General features: G+C 37.6%; 1 protein-coding gene across 21 annotated transcripts in view; it reads left to right on the plus strand.

Moving 5' to 3' along the window:
• The window catches only part of WNK1 (WNK lysine deficient protein kinase 1), a 133,299-nt gene that overhangs the window by 79,703 nt on the left and 36,111 nt on the right, over nt 1–17,485 (plus strand). For 10 of the 21 annotated variants that reach the window (XM_082422024.1, XM_082422022.1, XM_082422008.1 and 7 more), the window contains exons 5-9: nt 6,102–6,190; nt 7,869–8,088; nt 9,454–9,787; nt 10,564–10,751; nt 15,236–16,477. In XM_082422024.1, coding sequence (XP_082278150.1) covers nt 6,102–6,190; nt 7,869–8,088; nt 9,454–9,787; nt 10,564–10,751; nt 15,236–16,477 — 2,073 coding nt within the window. Of the gene's footprint in view, nt 1–1,177; nt 1,564–5,928; nt 6,000–6,101; nt 6,191–7,868; nt 8,089–9,453; nt 9,788–10,563; nt 10,752–15,235; nt 16,478–17,485 lie in introns of those variants that run through there. The other 11 variants (XM_082422014.1, XM_082422012.1, XM_082422017.1 and 8 more) reach the window with 4 other exon arrangements.

Here is a 17,485-nt window from a genome sequence, read left to right on the forward strand (position 1 = left end):
ATTTTGATATATAAAAAAAGGCTCGTCTTCATAGATCTAGATATTTGTGCCTGCATTATACCATTGTCCGAAAAAGCTACCTCATTTTTGGTTTTGTTTGTTGCACAGTAAAGTTTAAAAACCTACTCACGTGTTTATGTCTGATGAACCTCTGAAGCGGGGAGCGTGGTGCCGGTTTTCTGGCTCTTCCGTTTTCATTTAGCTTAGCATAGTCCTAAGCAGCTTTGGTCAGACACCTAAGTCAGAGGCATTGGTGGACCGCATTGCTGTATTTATGAGCAATAGCTGGCATCCTACACTGCCTACTTAGTGTACTTTGTAGTGACAAATTGTGTTGAGCAAGAGATCTGTGGCAACTACTTAGAGATAGCTTGTTAGAAATAATAGTCATTTCTAGCCTTTAGAGTAGAAATAATCCTACCAAATAACTTATAAGCCCTTATCCTCCTATTACTGAGTAATTAAAGCCTTAGTACCCACTGTCTTGATGGGGATTCAGGCTTACCAAATTACAAGGGATAGCACTTTGTTACGTTATCCATTATAATATTGCAATGAACAGTGCTTTTTCTACCATCTTTGTCAATGGCATGAAGAAAAACCTTTCCTTAATCACTAAAATCAAAGTAGTAATCATTTGGGTCCATGAGATCTTCCTGGCAAATAGAAATGTCTTTAGGTAGATCTTCATATTGAGGCTTTTAATAATAGGGGGGAACGGAGAAGGATAAATTCTTATCACTTCTGGGTGATAAGCTGTTCACAGCTATTTAATTTTTTTTTAATGTACCATGAGACAGTGGTAAGGCAGTTTACCTTAATGTCATCACTTTTTAAATTAGGTTAACAAGAACTATTATGCTTACTTTTCAAGTGAGTTTAAGGAATATGGCCCAGGTCACACAAACTTGGTGCATGAGAGGTTGAACTAGGAACTTATTCCCAGTATTGGGATTTCCTTGTCCAGTGTTGTTTTGGCTATATATTCTTAGTTTACATTTTGGTCATTGAATTCGTTCCCCATTTTCTTTTAAAGCATAGTTTCAACATGATTAAGGGGAAGGGAGTGTTTAGATAAACATTTCTGGTGTAGGTTTTGATGTCAAGGAGGCAGAACCTGTGGACATAATGGGTGGAGCTTCGAGCAAGTAAAAAATCTTATTTTGCTTGTTTAGGGATCTGCTGCTGTTGGAAGAGAAGCAGGAGGAGGAGTAACAGACTAAGTTTCCCTGCTCTTTGGCATGTAGTTTTGTTTAAAGGGCCGATCTAGAATAAGTAGATTGTTGGCTCAGAGCAAACTTATGTCTGAGAGTTGGGGAAGCATGGCTAGTGTTAAACAAGAAGCTAAACTTCAGCCTGATTTTGATGTCTGCCTTGCTTATGCTGTGGGCTAAGTTACTCTGTTAATTTACATCTTATATATTTCCCCCCTCATTTTCCTCTAACTGTAACAAGTCTATTTTGCCTTTTCTGATGGATTTTACAAAGAGAGATTTTTGCTCAGTGTTTGTCATCGTAAATTCTCATTGCTGCTGCTGTCCTCAAAAGGATTGTGTAAATGAGGTGGGTAAGAATTTCCAGTGTATACAAAAGGTATGTTGCAGCCATTTGATGATACGTGTGGAAAGTTTCAGTTAAAGTATTGAGAGTTTTTAGTTCAGAATGCTTTTTAAAATAATCTAGTTTTGTAGTTTAGTTAAGTTACACAACATTTTGTATGAGCAGGAAGGAGACTTTTCTCAATTCTGAATGATTAGCAAAAGTTTTGCTCTTATGAAAAGGAAAATGTTACCCTAACACATTTGAAACTTAAGTTTTTAAGAAGCAAGTGCTGACATTTTTTAAGAGCTAGAAGATTGAACCAGAGAATACTATATTATGACTCACTTATATTTTTATTATGACTCACTTTTATTATTCCAGCAGATTAGTTGCAAACTGTAAGTATAGAGAATTGACAGAAAAACTTAGTCTGTAAGATGCATGTATGTGTTTGGGATTTTTCTTAGTTTAAATAAAGCAACATATTTTATAAACGTTTTTATCAACTCTTTTTTTTTTTTTAAATATCAACTCTTGGTGTGCCCTTGGAGCGTCACAATTGTTGTTATTGTTTTCTTTTTGTACTCCATTTAAGACTGCACAAGAGTCACCTTTGTTTTTTTGTTTAAGAGAATGTATAATTTTATATAATCGCAAGTGTCTTAAATGAATGTACGTTTGCTGTTCAAAAAGTACTTTTGTTTAATGCAGAGAAACATGCTACTGTCCCATGTCAAAAAACATAATATGGCACTGCTCCCTTAAGAGAGATCCTGTGAATTACAACAGTAAGGAAGAATATTTCTAGAGCTGGCAGGTTGCTAGGTCTGGAAGGATGGAGTGACAGGGTGCATGTCTTTAACTAACTTAATTTTTCTTATATGTAAAACATTAGCCCAATTTATCTGCCTTAGCACTTTTCTGTTTTGTATTTTTGAACCTCATTCAGGATAGGTGAGCAAAACTTGGCTTCTGCTGGTCAGAACAGGACTAGAATAGGACTCTCTGGGGCTAAATCAGACAGTATAGAAAAGAGGTGACATTTGAAGGATTTTCAGACTCTAAGTTGATTATCTTTGTTGAAATACATAAATTAAAAGGAAAAAAGATGAAATATTGTCATTAAAACATTTTCTCATCACTATTTTGTTCTGTCTGGTGCTTAAATCGTGTTTTAGAATAATCTTAAACCAACTTTTTAATTTTAAAAAATCATCAATTATAAAAAAATAGAGTTCTCTTATCTTTTTTAATTTTTGAATTTTATTATATTTATTTTTTTATACAGCGGGTTCTTATTAGTTATCCATTTTATACATATTAGAGTTCTCTTATCTCTTAAGAACAAGAAGCGTCTAAGTATGATGAGTGCTGTGTATTGAAACCTGTGCTTGTTTATTTTAAGCAGCTTTCCATCATGTGTCCCAGATGCATTTTCTGTAGGTCACTTTCAGGGTCATTGACGTTTCATGCTCATTGTTACTTTTTTTTTTTTTTTTTTTGGTCATTTTTAGTATATAATCCCTATATATGCTTGCTTCTTTGCAAATGATTCAGAATACTTCTGTTAGATATTTTGATAATTCTGGTTTCTTGATGGTTGCCGAGATTTCTTCTTGTCTTTTTCATTATCTCAGTGGGTAATGTTTTAATACCAGCTGCTGGACTGTCTCCATTTTATTGGCTGTCTTGGCACCTGCAACATTTTTTAAGGCAGCAGTGGCATCTGAATATGTTGTGTAGCATTGGTATGGAATTTTCTGTACCTAAATCTTGGCTATACGTTGAGAAAGCAGCTTAACCTAGTAGAGTCAACGTGTTATATGATGCATAGTTGCTGGTTTTGTCATTATGACCTTATATCTCATTTGTTCAACTAGCATTTCTACTTGTAAATAGGAATTCCTGTTTGTAAAGTCATGAATTTATGTATGTCTGCATAGGTAGGATTAACAAGAGGGTTATTTTTAAGGATAACCAAGGATGAAAGCAGGTTCACTGTGGATCTTGGTGACTATTTTTCGAAGAGAATTCTTTGCTCCTTTTTAACTGTAAGCTTTATTATCTTTGGTGATGGCCTTTGAAGTCAAAGGTGTGCCTTAGGTCAGCAAACTTAATAATTCAAAGAGATTTCAACCTAGATAATCACGTATGATTCTAGTTCCCATGAATATAGTTGGACAGGTGTTATCCCCGTTTGCTAGACAGGGACTCTGAAGCCAAGAGCAGCTTCTGCTTGTCCAGTTCACAGTGAATTCCAGTCTTCTGTCACATCCTTTGATCTTTCCAATATGCCTATGCTAAATTGAAACAGAAGAGTCTTTTAATATAGTCAGTATAGGTGTGATTTATTAACTCAGTATGTAGAGTTTTATTGCCAGAAGGCTAAACTACATTCCTCTAAAGTGTATGTGTTTATGGAAGGAGGAACATTTTTTCTAATCATAGTCTGTGTCCTCTTTTAACTGCTTCCCTGTAACATATGGAATGTCCTTACATGCAAAGGCCAACTGTGTATTAATGTCCAATTTTAGCAAAGAACAGTCCTTCAGATACTTTTCTGCCAATAGTGAATGTTCTAAGAACTTAATATATGGTATTTTAGATTGTTTTTCCCATTATACTTATAAATAGCATCTTAAAAGTTTGCTTTTATACACTTTTACGTGTTTATTGTAGAAAAACAAATATAAAACAAAATCTCCAGTGTTTCTGCTACCAGAGAACTTTCAGTGAGCATCATCCTTTTTTCCTTAAAACAGTTGCTGTTTTCTTTAGCTTTAATTTGAAATACCGTACCAGCTTGCTCAGTTAAAGCAGACTTTTGCTTCAGCAGCATTATTTTTTGTTTTCATTAGAAAGATTATGTGATGACAAAGACTAGTTGGAAAACTTAGCTGGTCTTGAAAAATAAAAAGATTGAGGAAAATACAAATACTTACCTTTGTAGTCATTACTTAGAAACAAACATTTTAAATACATGGATTTTTAACTTTAAGGTCAGCCTTATTAGACAGTTTCGTGTTGTGGAAAGTTAGCCCTAGAGGGAAAATCCTCCAAATCAGGACTTTAAAAAAAAAAATTGATTGATTAATTAATTAATTAATCAATCAATTTATTTTTGGCTGTGTTGGGTCTTTGTTGCTGTGTGCGGGCTTTCTCTAGTTGCGGCGAGCGGGGGCTACTCTTTGTTGCGGTGCGTGGGCTTCTCACTGTGGTGGCTTCTCTTGTTGCAGAGCATGGGCTCTAGGCGCGCGGGCTCAGTAGTTGTGGCTCGCAGGCTCAGTAGTTGTGGCACACAGGCTTAGCTGCTCCGCGGCATGTGGGATCTTCCCGGACCAGGGCTCAAACCCGTGTCCCCTGCATTGGCAGGCCAGTTCTTAACCACTGCGCCACCAGGGAAGTCCCTTCCCCTTTTTTAATTAATTAATTAATTAATTTATTTATTTATTTTTAGGACTTTTGAATAATGTAGTGAGTAATTGATGAGAATTATCCCACCACAACTCTAGTATTTAAAGACTTTAGAGCTAACCATTTGATATATTTCATTTTAATCTGTGAGAGATTACACTCATTTCTGTGATTTATCAAATTATATCACTAATTCTAATATATATCATCACTAAGACAGTAGCTGATTATAATTTATAATATATTCTAACTTTTCTAGTCCTGTCTCCTACTCCCTGTGTGTTATGTGGTTATAGACTTACAGTGCCACGTGGACAGTATATCCATGTTGCTACTTCATATCAATCCATCTGGTTACTTAGATGAGGCAAGAATAGATAATGAGATGTTTTTCTCCACACCACCTTTCAGACAGGAGTAGTTTGTTATTCTTTCTTATGTATATTTTCCACACACTGCTGAAGTTTTATTTGCAAAGAATTTACACTTTGTGAAGATTCTAAAATACTACTGTGATGCTGTTTAGTATTATATATAATAGTGATATTGAATTTTCTTCGGAAATTAATTGGAGAGCTTGTCTTTCATATGGGTCTGATGTATCACTTGTCATTTTATGTTTCATATGTACAAGACAATTTGCTCTTCAGTTATCATGCCAAACCGATCCAAATTCTTAACTTCTGGTTGAGTTTGTTAAGGTATACTATAATAATAGAATACCTGCCAAACTAAGCATGCGAATTCATGCCCATAAATGTTATGTTGATTAATGCGTTAGGGAACGAGGTTGAACAGAAGATCTTCTAGCCAATTAGAACACTTGGCCTTCTTTTTAGCCAGTAACTTCCATTACCTGAAACGCAGCAAAAGATGTTAACAACAGCCTAAATTTTTTGCTAGCCATATGAAGCCATGGAAGTAAGTGACTCCACTATCTTAACTATTCCCTATTGTTATCTCGTAGGAGCTAAATTGCCACTTCCAAGCTCTGACCCTGCATGGACTAGATCCTGCAGGCAAATCAGAAAAAAGCCAGGATGGTAAGAAGGAATCTAGTAGAACCTTAAGAGGCAAGTAAAAATTAAAGTTCAAAGTCCCTGTCTTCGTTAACGTGTTTCTTCCGCTATTTTTATGATTTTCAGGGGGTGAAGCCAGCCAGTTTTGACAAAGTAGCAATTCCTGAAGTGAAGGAAATTATTGAAGGATGCATACGGCAAAACAAAGATGAAAGGTAAGTTGCCTCTTTTGACCTGGGTATTGCTTAAACAAAAACTTCAAGTGTAATAGGCTCTCAATAGAACACTCAATCTACGGTGTATTTAATAATTTACTTGTGATTAGTTTCTCTGTTTATGTCTTGTAATATCTTTAAAACTAGAGTTCTGTCCATTGAAGGTAATATTCAGATTTGGTATACTGAAATGTTGTAAGAATGTGGTTTGGTAGAGTTTAACTAAACCAAAACCACCTTAAACATAGCTGCTGCATTCAGTAAGAACTACTTGCAGCATCAGCATGATTTGTAAAACTCAGTAGGGTTCTGTCCTTAACGCAGCAGATCTGTTCCTTAGTCCTTTACCCATTGAATTCTAAAAGATGAAATAAAATATTGGCTCTTTAAAATCAACTCAGCTATGCAGGTCTTGATTTGCTGTTACTATGCCAGAATTGAAGAAGAGCAAAATGTCAAAATTCCTTTGAGTAAAAAGAGACAACCTCACCCAGAGCTTGGGAGGAGATCTGGCTTAGTCATTTATGCTTACAGAGGACTTTTCTCAGAGGAGGGGCGAGTATCTGATCTGCCGTATAGCTGATTCCTCACCCGTTAGGCATGGCGAAGGTCCAATGTCTGTTTTTGAAAAATAATCCACTTTCACCATCCCCCCTCACCCTCCAAAGAAGAAAAAGTAGACCAGGTAGTGCAGTTAGAAATTGTAAATTGAGCATAATCTACCTCCTGAAGAATGCGAGTGATCAGGTACATCAACCAAATTAAAGGATTCCATATCTGCACTTCTCCAGTCTCATATTCTTTTCATAACTTTGTTCTTTGGAAGAACTTAACATCATGATCTTCAAGGCTTTTTAGTAGAAATTTAGTTGGGTTTCTATTTTCATATACACTGATTGAAAAGGAGAGTCTTTAATCTCTTTAAGAACTTTTTTAAAAACTATAAATAAAGGAATATTTGTCTCCAGTCTTAGAGTGTGTTACTCTTGTTTCTTTTCTGGATGGAACAGTTTACTAGATTACTGGTATTTTGAGACCATTTATCTAGAGAAAATTGTTCTACAATCAGACTTCTGCTTGCCTGGTACACAAGGTGTTGAACAAAGAATTGAGAGGATTTATTGGAGTAAATAAAGGTTGCTGTAGTAGAAGGTAATGTACTAGAAATAAAAAGATTTTCGAGTTTCGATTCCACCATTTATGACTTTTATAACTGAGCAAGATTGTCAGTCTCTCTGAGGATCCATTTCCTAATAATCAGGAAATGATATTTCATTGGATGTTGGTCAAGGATCAGATGAGATCATGCATACGAGAAGTTTTTGTTAGCTATAAGTACTGTGTAAATGATTATGTGGTATTCTGAAGCTATGATATTCTATGTATTACTCGCTGTTATTAGTACACTATTAACTAAGATGAGATTAGATCATTAGACTTTAAAAGCATCACTTTGAGCTCTTATTCATAAATGAGGTTGTTCTGATGTTCTGTAACTTGAACATAACTATAGTCACTGTTCAAATGGAGCAGTGTAGAATGAGTTACGGAACTTCCCTTGTTCTCCTTTTTGCAGTCCGTTTTCATTATTCCAGTGGCAGTAATCAGCCAAACGTGAAAAGTGTCTTTTAAATCTAATGGCGTTTTGTTTTTTGTTTCTTTCCCCTCTCTTTTGAAGATACTCTATCAAAGACCTTTTGAACCATGCCTTCTTCCAGGAGGAAACAGGGGTACGGGTAGAATTAGCAGAAGAAGATGATGGCGAAAAGATAGCCATTAAATTATGGCTACGTATTGAAGATACTAAGAAATTAAAGGGGAAGTACAAAGACAATGAAGCTATTGAGTTTTCCTTTGACTTGGAGAGAGATGTGCCAGAAGAGGTTGCTCAAGAAATGGTAAATTAACACTGATCAGCCATTTAAAAATTGATGTAGACTTATATACATTGATACTGTTGAGCAGAAAAGCAGTTTATGAAGCAGTGTGTATGGCATATTCCATTGATATAAAATTGTGTTGATTAATGGTCCTAAAAGTTATCTTTATTTTAGGAGACATGTATAGACATAGATACGTGTGTTTTAGGAGATGTGTATAGACATAGATACGTATAAGGATGGATGGACGGACAGACAGGCAGGCGGGCAGACAGACATACAGGAAGAGAGAGAGAACGAACCAGAAAGCATTCTGAAGTAATTTTGAAAGTCTGTAAGGTTGACTGACTCCTAATTAGTATAACCTATTTAGTTAGAATGACAAGGTATGTTTTCTAAATACTGATACAGTAGCCTTTGATCAGTCATCTGGATAAACCCTATAAATAGATCACACATTGTATTTACTTCAAAGGGAGTTTTCAAGATCAATTATTAGTAGGCAGCCCTTGGTGAGTCATTTTTGAAGTATGTCTAAAAGATCACTGTTCAAAAAGGAAACTCTTCACCCATCTTAGGCTTGCCATGGTGCCTAAATAGCCATTTACTGTGCAGAGATAGATACTCACAGACTGTCTCTGCTAGAATGTGTTAGACCCATTCAGTACTACTTACCTCTGAGGAGGGGTCAGGTATGAAAGAGGTACTTGTTTTTAATTGTCAGGTTTTTATACTGTTTGAGGTTTTTATTTTTAACCTTCATTTATTTACCACAGTTGTTTTATCTGGTTAAGTGGTTGTCTAGTGAAAGGAAGTAAAAGCAACACAGGTTAATATTAATATTGATGGTTACATGTGAGCGGGAAGTAGAGTGAATGTAATAGAATGAGCCTTTTGGTTTAAAAACTTTGATGTTGGGGCTTCCCTGGTGGCGCAGTGGTTGAGAATCTGCCCTCCAGTGCAGGGGACACGGGTTCGAGCCTGGGCCGGGAACTAGATCCCGCGTGCCTGCTGCAGCTGAAGATCACCCATGCTGCAGCTAAGGCCTGGTGCGACCGAGATAAATAAATAAATAAAATTTAAAATACATCAATAAAGCTTTGATGTTTAGGTTCCCCATTGTTTTGTTGTTTTAGTTAGTGAAGGTACATGTACCCCATGAACTTCTACAAAGATAATAGCACCCACCCCATGAGTATCTCAAAAAATGGTGGCGAAGTGCACAATGCAGACCAGTAGTTTCGCAGTTTGGTTAAGACCAGTCCTTAGAGAGTTCTTTCTTCCCCTTCTTCTCTACTTTTCTCCCCAAAGTACCTTTTTTTGTGTTTGGTTTGTTTTCTTTTGATATCCTGCTGCTTCCTAATGTACCCTTTTATCCTTCAGGTAGACTCTGGGTATGTCTGTGAAGGTGATCACAAGACCATGGCAAAAGCCATCAAAGATAGAGTGTCATTAATTAAGAGAAAGCGAGAGCAGCGTCAGTTGGTGCGGGAGGAGCAAGAAAAAAGAAAGCAGGAAGAGAGCAGCCTCAAACAGCAGGGGGAGCAGCAGGCCAGTGCTTCCCAGGCCGGAGCCCAGCAGCCCCCTTCCACGTGCACTGGCGGACCTGCTGCCTCTACCACTTCAGCTTCTGTTTCCACACAAGTAGAGCCGGAGGAGCCCGAGGCAGATCAGCACCAGCAGCTGCAGCACCAGCCACCCGGTGTGTCTGTGTTGTGTGAGTCCTGGGGGAAGCGGGCAGGGCTGCTAACGGTCCTCCTAGTTGACTTTTTATCTCCTCGGTCATCATTTCGCACTGGCCTCTTGGTTTTGAACTAGAAATCTAGTGTGTAAATAAGAAGTTTGAAATGGTTGCCATCTACCTTTCTTACGTCCATAGCTAATAGAGTATGGATGGGACAGTGAGGAAATAGGATTAGAATATAAAACAATTCTACAGGTTCCAACATCTTGAAAGTTCTAATTTGTAGATCTCTACTTTTTATAATTCCTTAAAATATAATTAGTAGTGAAAAATGACAAGTTTATCTTAGCTGCTTATTTTTGAACCCACTAATCCGGTTCAGCTCTTTTAGCAAAGCTGAATAACATATAAACTAGAAACTAATGAGACTGCTAGTTAGTATTTTGAACTACCTTCTTAATACTAAGAACCCACTGGTCTCCACAGTTGAGACTTTGGAAGCTGTGTCAAACTTCAGGCTGACTAATAACATTCTGTTTTATTCCCCTTGTTCTTCAGGTGGGAAAATACTGCGATAGCCAGGGAATTTTTTTTTTTTTTTAAGACAGAACTTTTTTCTGTATGGATCCCTCATTTAAACATGGAAATCTACTTAGTAAAATTAGAATTTATTTTTTATTTAGTTCAGGTCTGTGCAAAGAAAAAACCCAATTAACCCTAAAATCAGGGGTTTGTGATGGGAAAATGTGAACCTTCTTTTCATGGTTTGTCTCTTTGTCTTGTTTTTTGGCACTTTATTTCTCCTTCAGCTGACGGGACGGTTGACAGTGGTCAGGGATCTTCTGTCTTCACAGAGTCTCGAGTGAGCAGCCAACAGACAGTTTCGTATGGTTCCCAGCATGAGCAGGCACATCCCACTGGCACCCTCCCAGGGCACACCGCGTCTGCTGTCCAGGCACAGGCTCAGCCCCTTGGGGTATATCCACCCTCAAGTATGGTGAGTAGCCGTGCAAGAGAGTGTAAGCCTATAGTGTGTTCAGTTCAGACTCTTCTGCCAAATGAGTAACAGCATGAGTCCAGAGTAAAAAGTACAAATGGCGCATTTCCAAAGGAGGCAGGTTAATCATAGAGTGTAACAGGAGTCGTTCAGGCAGGGGAGGACACCTACATTAATGTGTGAAGACACTGTTTACAAGATTTAAACTGATCTGCGTTTGATTAAAGATAATGCTCTCTTTAGCCCTTCAGTGTTGAAACTGTTCCAAGCAGTATAAGACGGGCACACAAGTGGTTTGGGGGCGGGGGCAAGGAGAGTTTTTCAGAAGTTACTTAAAAGAATTACTGAGTGTTTTCTGTAAGGTGTCTTAATGTATAAAACACAGGTAAGACCTTCAGGCCATGATAGAATGCTGCATGTGAGTACTCTATAGTGAAGGAATGACCATTTAATTTAGCGCTTGTGTTCAATCATCAGTTGCTATGCGTGTTCTCGCCTTAAAGTCTGTGTTGGACTCGAGTTCCTTCCCCAGTATATGTTCATTTGCTTTTTCCCTTTATTTTGGTATCTGTTTTATGACTGATTTATTTTCAGCGTCAACTTATAGAAATTATATCCTGAAATATTTTATACATTTGTATCTATGCATATATACACATACATACACACACATATACACACATTATTACCCATGTTTTACATTAGCCACTCTTGCTTCTCATATAGAGAATGTTCAAATAGATCATTAGATAATACCCCATGTCTTTTGTTGACCCTCCGTGAAGTCTTCAGAGGTGAATAAGATGCATTTTCTGCCTCAGGAAGGAACTGAGAATTACTGGTCACTGTAGGGCCCTTGTTTAGTGAGATCTTTAGGCAGATAGATTGTCCCTCTTTCTCAGAAAGCTTTTTATCTGAATTCGTGGAACTCTTGCTCTTCATTAAATGAAACTCTATCTTTTTCTGGTAAGAAAATACTTCTGCTTGTTGTGGTCTCTTATCCTACAGCTTGGAATAAAATATTTTTGGCTAGGTCTCAAGATGGATGGCCACAGTAACAGAAAGAAAACTTCCAATGTACTAATGTTCTAACAACCTACTTCTCTGACCTTTAAAATAAGTAGGTAGGGTAGAAGAGCTTTATACAGACTGTACAGGTGTATTTCTGTGATCTAACAAATATTATTTGTCAGCATTTCTTGTCACTTTCTACTCTTGTTGATTTCTTCTGGATCATCATAACTATAGATTTTTTTAAAACTATTTTTAATCTCTTGGCTTCCCTCATCACAGGGTTTATGAACTTTGGGTCTCTGTTTTAGAAAAGGAAATGGACTGATCATTTATGAAGATGTTAAATATTTGCGCCACAAATATAGCTACATTTGATGCTCTAAAAGCAGACTTTAATGAAATGACAGTCTTGCCTTTTAATGACAATATTCTGTGGAAGTATCATGAAGAGTTATTAAATATTGAGGATTTTTCAAAACTTTTATAATTATTCCTTTCTAATTCCAGAGAAAAATTACTGTGGCTTGCAACAGTATGTATCAATTATGAGTGGAATTAAAAATAAAATAAAAGAGAAGCAAGAGTGGGAAAAAAAGAAAATGTAATCAATTACACAGTTCACAGTATCTGAAAGGAAATAACAAACTTGCTCAGGACAGCCTTGCAGCATTAGATTTACTGCTTTGTAGCTATATTAAAACCTTTATGTTAAGATGCTTCAAACTTTCTAACTTTGTAAACCAAAGTTGAACCTCTGATGTGGCTGAAAAAAATTTAAAGTTATTCTTTAGAGATTCACATTTCAGATATTTTTCCATTGACTACTTTAATAAAAATACAGAATGTTTCCTGTATCTATTATGAATTATGTCTAGAAAGCTAATGCTCTTCCTAGTAGAAAATGACTTTTTAGCTTTATAGATAAAGATAGGCAAGTGTAATAAGTAAAATACTGTGAGCCAACAACTTTTTTGTCTAATGCCTTCTAAAATAGAACTGGGAAATCTTTTATGTCTGAGGTTTCTAGAGCTCCTGCAAAGCGATCCAGGCTTAAAATCTTCTACATCTTATAATGTACGTGAAACTAATAGAATTCATTCTTGTTTAATCTTTTAATAAGTTTGCAGAAGCTGCAAGCCAACATTCATCATTTTCCCTGTCTGTTCTGCTGCCTCAGTCAGTCGGTCATTCTTACTCGCACACTCATAACAATTAATGTTATTGCAGAATGTTTAGGAAGATACTTGGTCATTGTTGTGGTTGTTCATACGTGACCAACAGTGTAGAGAGAATAGTTACGATCTGCCAAGTGTGCTTTGCGGGATTCCGTCTCTCCTCAAAAAACGGCTTTGTGGAATTGGGGAGGATGGAACATTTCTTTACGTCAAGTATGCCCTGTTACCATTGTACGTTTGGTTATCCTGTTTTCAGAGTGCTGTGTTTTTCATGTGCGTGTTTGTTTTCTGTTTAGCCTCGTTGTGGCCGTAGCATGTCAGTTTGTGTCCCCCATCTTTCTGCTGTTCCTTCTCTGTCCCGCATCTCTCCCAGTGCTCCTTCCACCCCACCACCAGTGCTGTCTGCACCTCTTTCTCCTTCCCTCCTTCGGACTGCCCCTGAGGAAACCTTTGCCGAAAAGCTTTCTAAAGCATTGGAGAGTGTCCTGCCTATGCACTCTGCCTTTCAGCGCAAGCACCGACGCTCCAGCCTGCCTTCCCTCTGTGTCAGTACTGTATGTAACATAAACTTCCTGACAAAACTTGTTACCAGTGAATACATCCAGGCATCAAGAATTTTAGTACAAATTAAGTAAAGAACAGGGCTAGACTTAGTAATATATTATGCTTTTACGTTACCAGTTTTTCCTGTGGTTTCCCATAACTTTTTGTTATGTAAGGCTTTAAGGGGGAGAAAAGCAAGGGGGCCGTGAGAGAGAATGCTTCTAACACCCTTGGCATCTATCAGCGGGGAGCCATAAAATTGAGCTTTTGTTATATTCTCCTATCCCCCACCAACGTATTCAGATCCTTGCATTTTCATATCTTAGCAAAGAATGTGTGTATTATTTAATTTTAAACTCGTTGGCTTAATCAAAAGCAAATTTTCTCTTTATCAAACATTACCCAAACATGTTTTCTCCTCACTTTATTCCAAAGAGACACTAATGACACTGGATGAGTCCATTTTTTTTCCAATAGTGAGTGAAGAATAATTGAAGAGGGAAAGTTGCTTTTAATTTGTTAGCTGTTTAAAATGAGGTGTCAACAAACTAAAAGGCCACATAATGTTCCCTCTTGGAAATTTTTTTTCTTTGAATAAGGTGAGATCTTGACTCTAATGGAATACATTAGATACACATATAGTACATGTGATTTTCTTTGGCCCCATTAATGTCTATAGAAAGTCTGTCTTTCAGAGTTGTTTTAAACACTGTGGTACTTTGCTGCTGCTTTTCCAGATAGAGAATTTAGTTAACATTCTGATCTAGCAACCCCCAAATCTTGAGATTTTTACCTAGGAGAATGATTAACTGTATAGTGTTTTATGGCTTTGGGATACTCTTTGAATAAACAACAGTAAAATGGAGCATTCTGAGTCAAAACAGAAATCTCCTTTTAGCTGTTGTGAAGAAGTAACAGTGGAGCCATTTTGCCTATTTGATAGGGGTCTTCCCTATTGAAAGAATGAAACTGATCTACCCTTTTAAAAAAAGAGTCCGTGAAAGTGAATTATTACAGTGTGTACTGTTTGCATTTGACAGGGTACGATTCTAACTTTAGAGTTTTTAATCTAGAACTGCCCCTGTGACAAAAAAGTGCTATTAAATCAAGTTGGCTTTTAATTAAATTATCCTTTTCACCTGATTTGAACACCGAATTAGTCAACACTTAACTAGAATCAGAAAAGTGGACATTCAATGATTTGGCATCTGTGACATGTTTCGTGTAGTAAAATTAACTGCATCTGGTTTGGGGCAGACAGGGGAAAGACACGACAGTCACTAGCCAAGTTGTGTATATTTTACTATCCACCAAAAATCTCTTCTGATTTCTAGTCAGAAGACATACTGTTAATTGATCAGAAATGAACCCTGGAGCCTCTAACACACCAGCAGACAATAAGGCTTCAGAGTAGGAAGACTTGGTACAGTTATAAGTGAACATATAAATTGTAGGTAAAAGCAGAATAATCACTTAGAAGGTTAAATTCTTCCATTTCCCTTGAGAGGGGAAAATTGTGGAAAAGCAGCTCTTATCTAATGCAAAGAGTCCCACAGAATAGTTTTATTGACCCTGGATGTATTTAATGGATTTTTACTATGCACATAATTTCCAAAAGCATTGTTATTTCTTTATTAATTATAAATTTGGTATAACCGTTTCATAGCATTACACAGAGTTACCCAATTGTGCATGTCAATGTAATTTCACATATGAATGTATGAATTACTTGTCTTATTCATGTTGATACAGCCTCAGTCCATGGCGCATCCGCGTGGGGGGACCCCAACATACCCAGAATCACAGATATTTTTCCCAACTATTCATGAACGTCCAGTTTCTTTTTCACCACCTCCCACCTGTCCACCGAAGGTGGCCATTTCCCAGCGGCGTAAGAGCACCTCCTTCCTGGAAGCCCAAACTCACCACTTCCAACCCCTGCTGAGGACTGTTGGCCAAAATCTTCTTCCACCTGGTAGCAGCCCAACTAACTGGACACCAGAGGCTGTAGTTATGTTGGGTACTGCAGCCAATAGAGTCACTGGAGAGCCATGTGAGATACAGGTCCAGCCTATGTTTGAACCAACTCAAGTTTACAGTGACTATAGACCTGGACTGGTACTTCCGGAAGAAGCTCACTACTTTATTCCTCAGGAAGCAGTGTATCTAGCTGGGGTACAGTACCAGGCCCAGGTGGCAGAACAGTTTGAGGGTGTTCCATACAGCTCACCAGTCCTGTCAAGTCCTATGAGACAGACACCTGAACAGAAGCCAGGGCAAGGGGGCCCTACCTCAAGTTCTGTCTTTGAATTTCCATCCGGACAGGCTTTCGTGGTAGGACACCTCCAGAATTTAAGATTAGATTCTGGACTGAGCCCAGGATCTCCCCTCTCTAGCATTTCTGCACCTATCAGTACAGATGCTACAGGCTTGAAATTTCACCCTGTCTTTGTTCCTCATTCTGCACCTGCCGTGTTAACTCATAACAGTGAGAGCAGAAGCAATTGTGTATTTGAGTTTCATGCTCATACTCCAAGCTCCTCTTCAGGAGAAGGAGGAGGAGGAGTTTTACCTCAGCGCATTTACCGAAATCGACAGGTTGCTGTGGACTTGAATCAGGAAGAACCACCTCCTCAATCCACAGGATTACACGGCCGCCTGCAGCCTGTGACTGAAGAACAGCATGATTTCCAGGCCCCAGAACTGACCGTCTCTGTGGTAGAGCCCACCGGACAGAGCTGGCCCATAGGAAGCCCAGAATATTCCAGTGATTCCTCACAAATCACTTCTTCAGACCCCAGTGATTTTCAATCACCTCCCCCTACAGGGGGAGCAGCTGCACCTTTTGGCTCTGACGTCTCATTACCCTTTATCCGTCTGCCTCAGACAGTGTTACAAGAATCCCCACTTTTCTTCTGTTTCCCCCAAGGAGCCACATCTCCGCAGGTTCTATCTGCCTCATTTTCTTCAGGAGGATCTGCACTCCATGCACAGGTTATAGGAAAACTTCCACGGTTCTTTTACACTACCCTACTGTGCACCATTACGTTTACGTTTTCTATCCCTCCTTTCCATTCATGAGGGATATTGTTTAATTTTATTATGGAGTTTCTCCATTGGGGGGGGGGTGATTTTTAAACTACTTGTATTTAAGAGCAAAATATGAGACAGAAGCTGCCCGATTTACCTATAACATGTGTACACCCTTGGAAAAGAGAGCACAAAAACTTAGAATTTTAGTTACTCATCAAAATCAGTGACTTCTGTCTATATGTAGAGTGGACAGAGTTTTCAACTAGTAGTGAACACATAAATGTCTGTAAAGTTGACTGAGCATTGATTATTTACAAATACTAATGTGAAGTATTTCTTTCTCCCTAGAAACAAACATGGCTAGTTTTTAAAAAAATAGAGAAGATAACATTTCTTTTCCTGTAAAATGCAAAGAATGGAAAATAGAGAATCTTTCTTTTTCTTTTTTAAGTAGTGTTAGGAATATACAGAGTTTTCATTAGTATGGAAGGATCTTAAAAGACAGAGAGGAAACATCTTAGGAATTTGTCTTAACAAATGAGGATGCCTTTTAAAAATGGCATTAGTCAAACAGGTCACTATGTATTATATGTTCAAATAAAATGTTAATCCACAAAATTGACTGATTCTAATTTTTAGCAACTAAGTTAGAATCTAGTGTGGGTGACGGGGGTTTTTTTGTTTTGTTTTAGGGATTTGTGGTACATGTTGCAAGGTAAAGACCATTAGATACCTCAGTTCTTAGATTTTTCCTCAACAAATTTAGATTTTGTTGTTTATGAATATGAGCATATGCACCCTCTTGCAAATAAAGACAAAGTGATGGACGTAATAGCATTCAAGAAGTGGAGTCAGTATTGACTATTTCATATATTATTCCTTTGATACATTTTGTCAAATGTATAAGTCTTATAAAATTTATGTAGGAGACTATGCAGTTAAATAGGAAACTTTGCAATTATATATTCA

Source organism: Balaenoptera physalus, assembly GCF_965194825.1.
Source record: "Balaenoptera physalus genome assembly, chromosome: 13".
Lineage (NCBI taxonomy): Eukaryota > Metazoa > Chordata > Mammalia > Artiodactyla > Balaenopteridae > Balaenoptera > Balaenoptera physalus.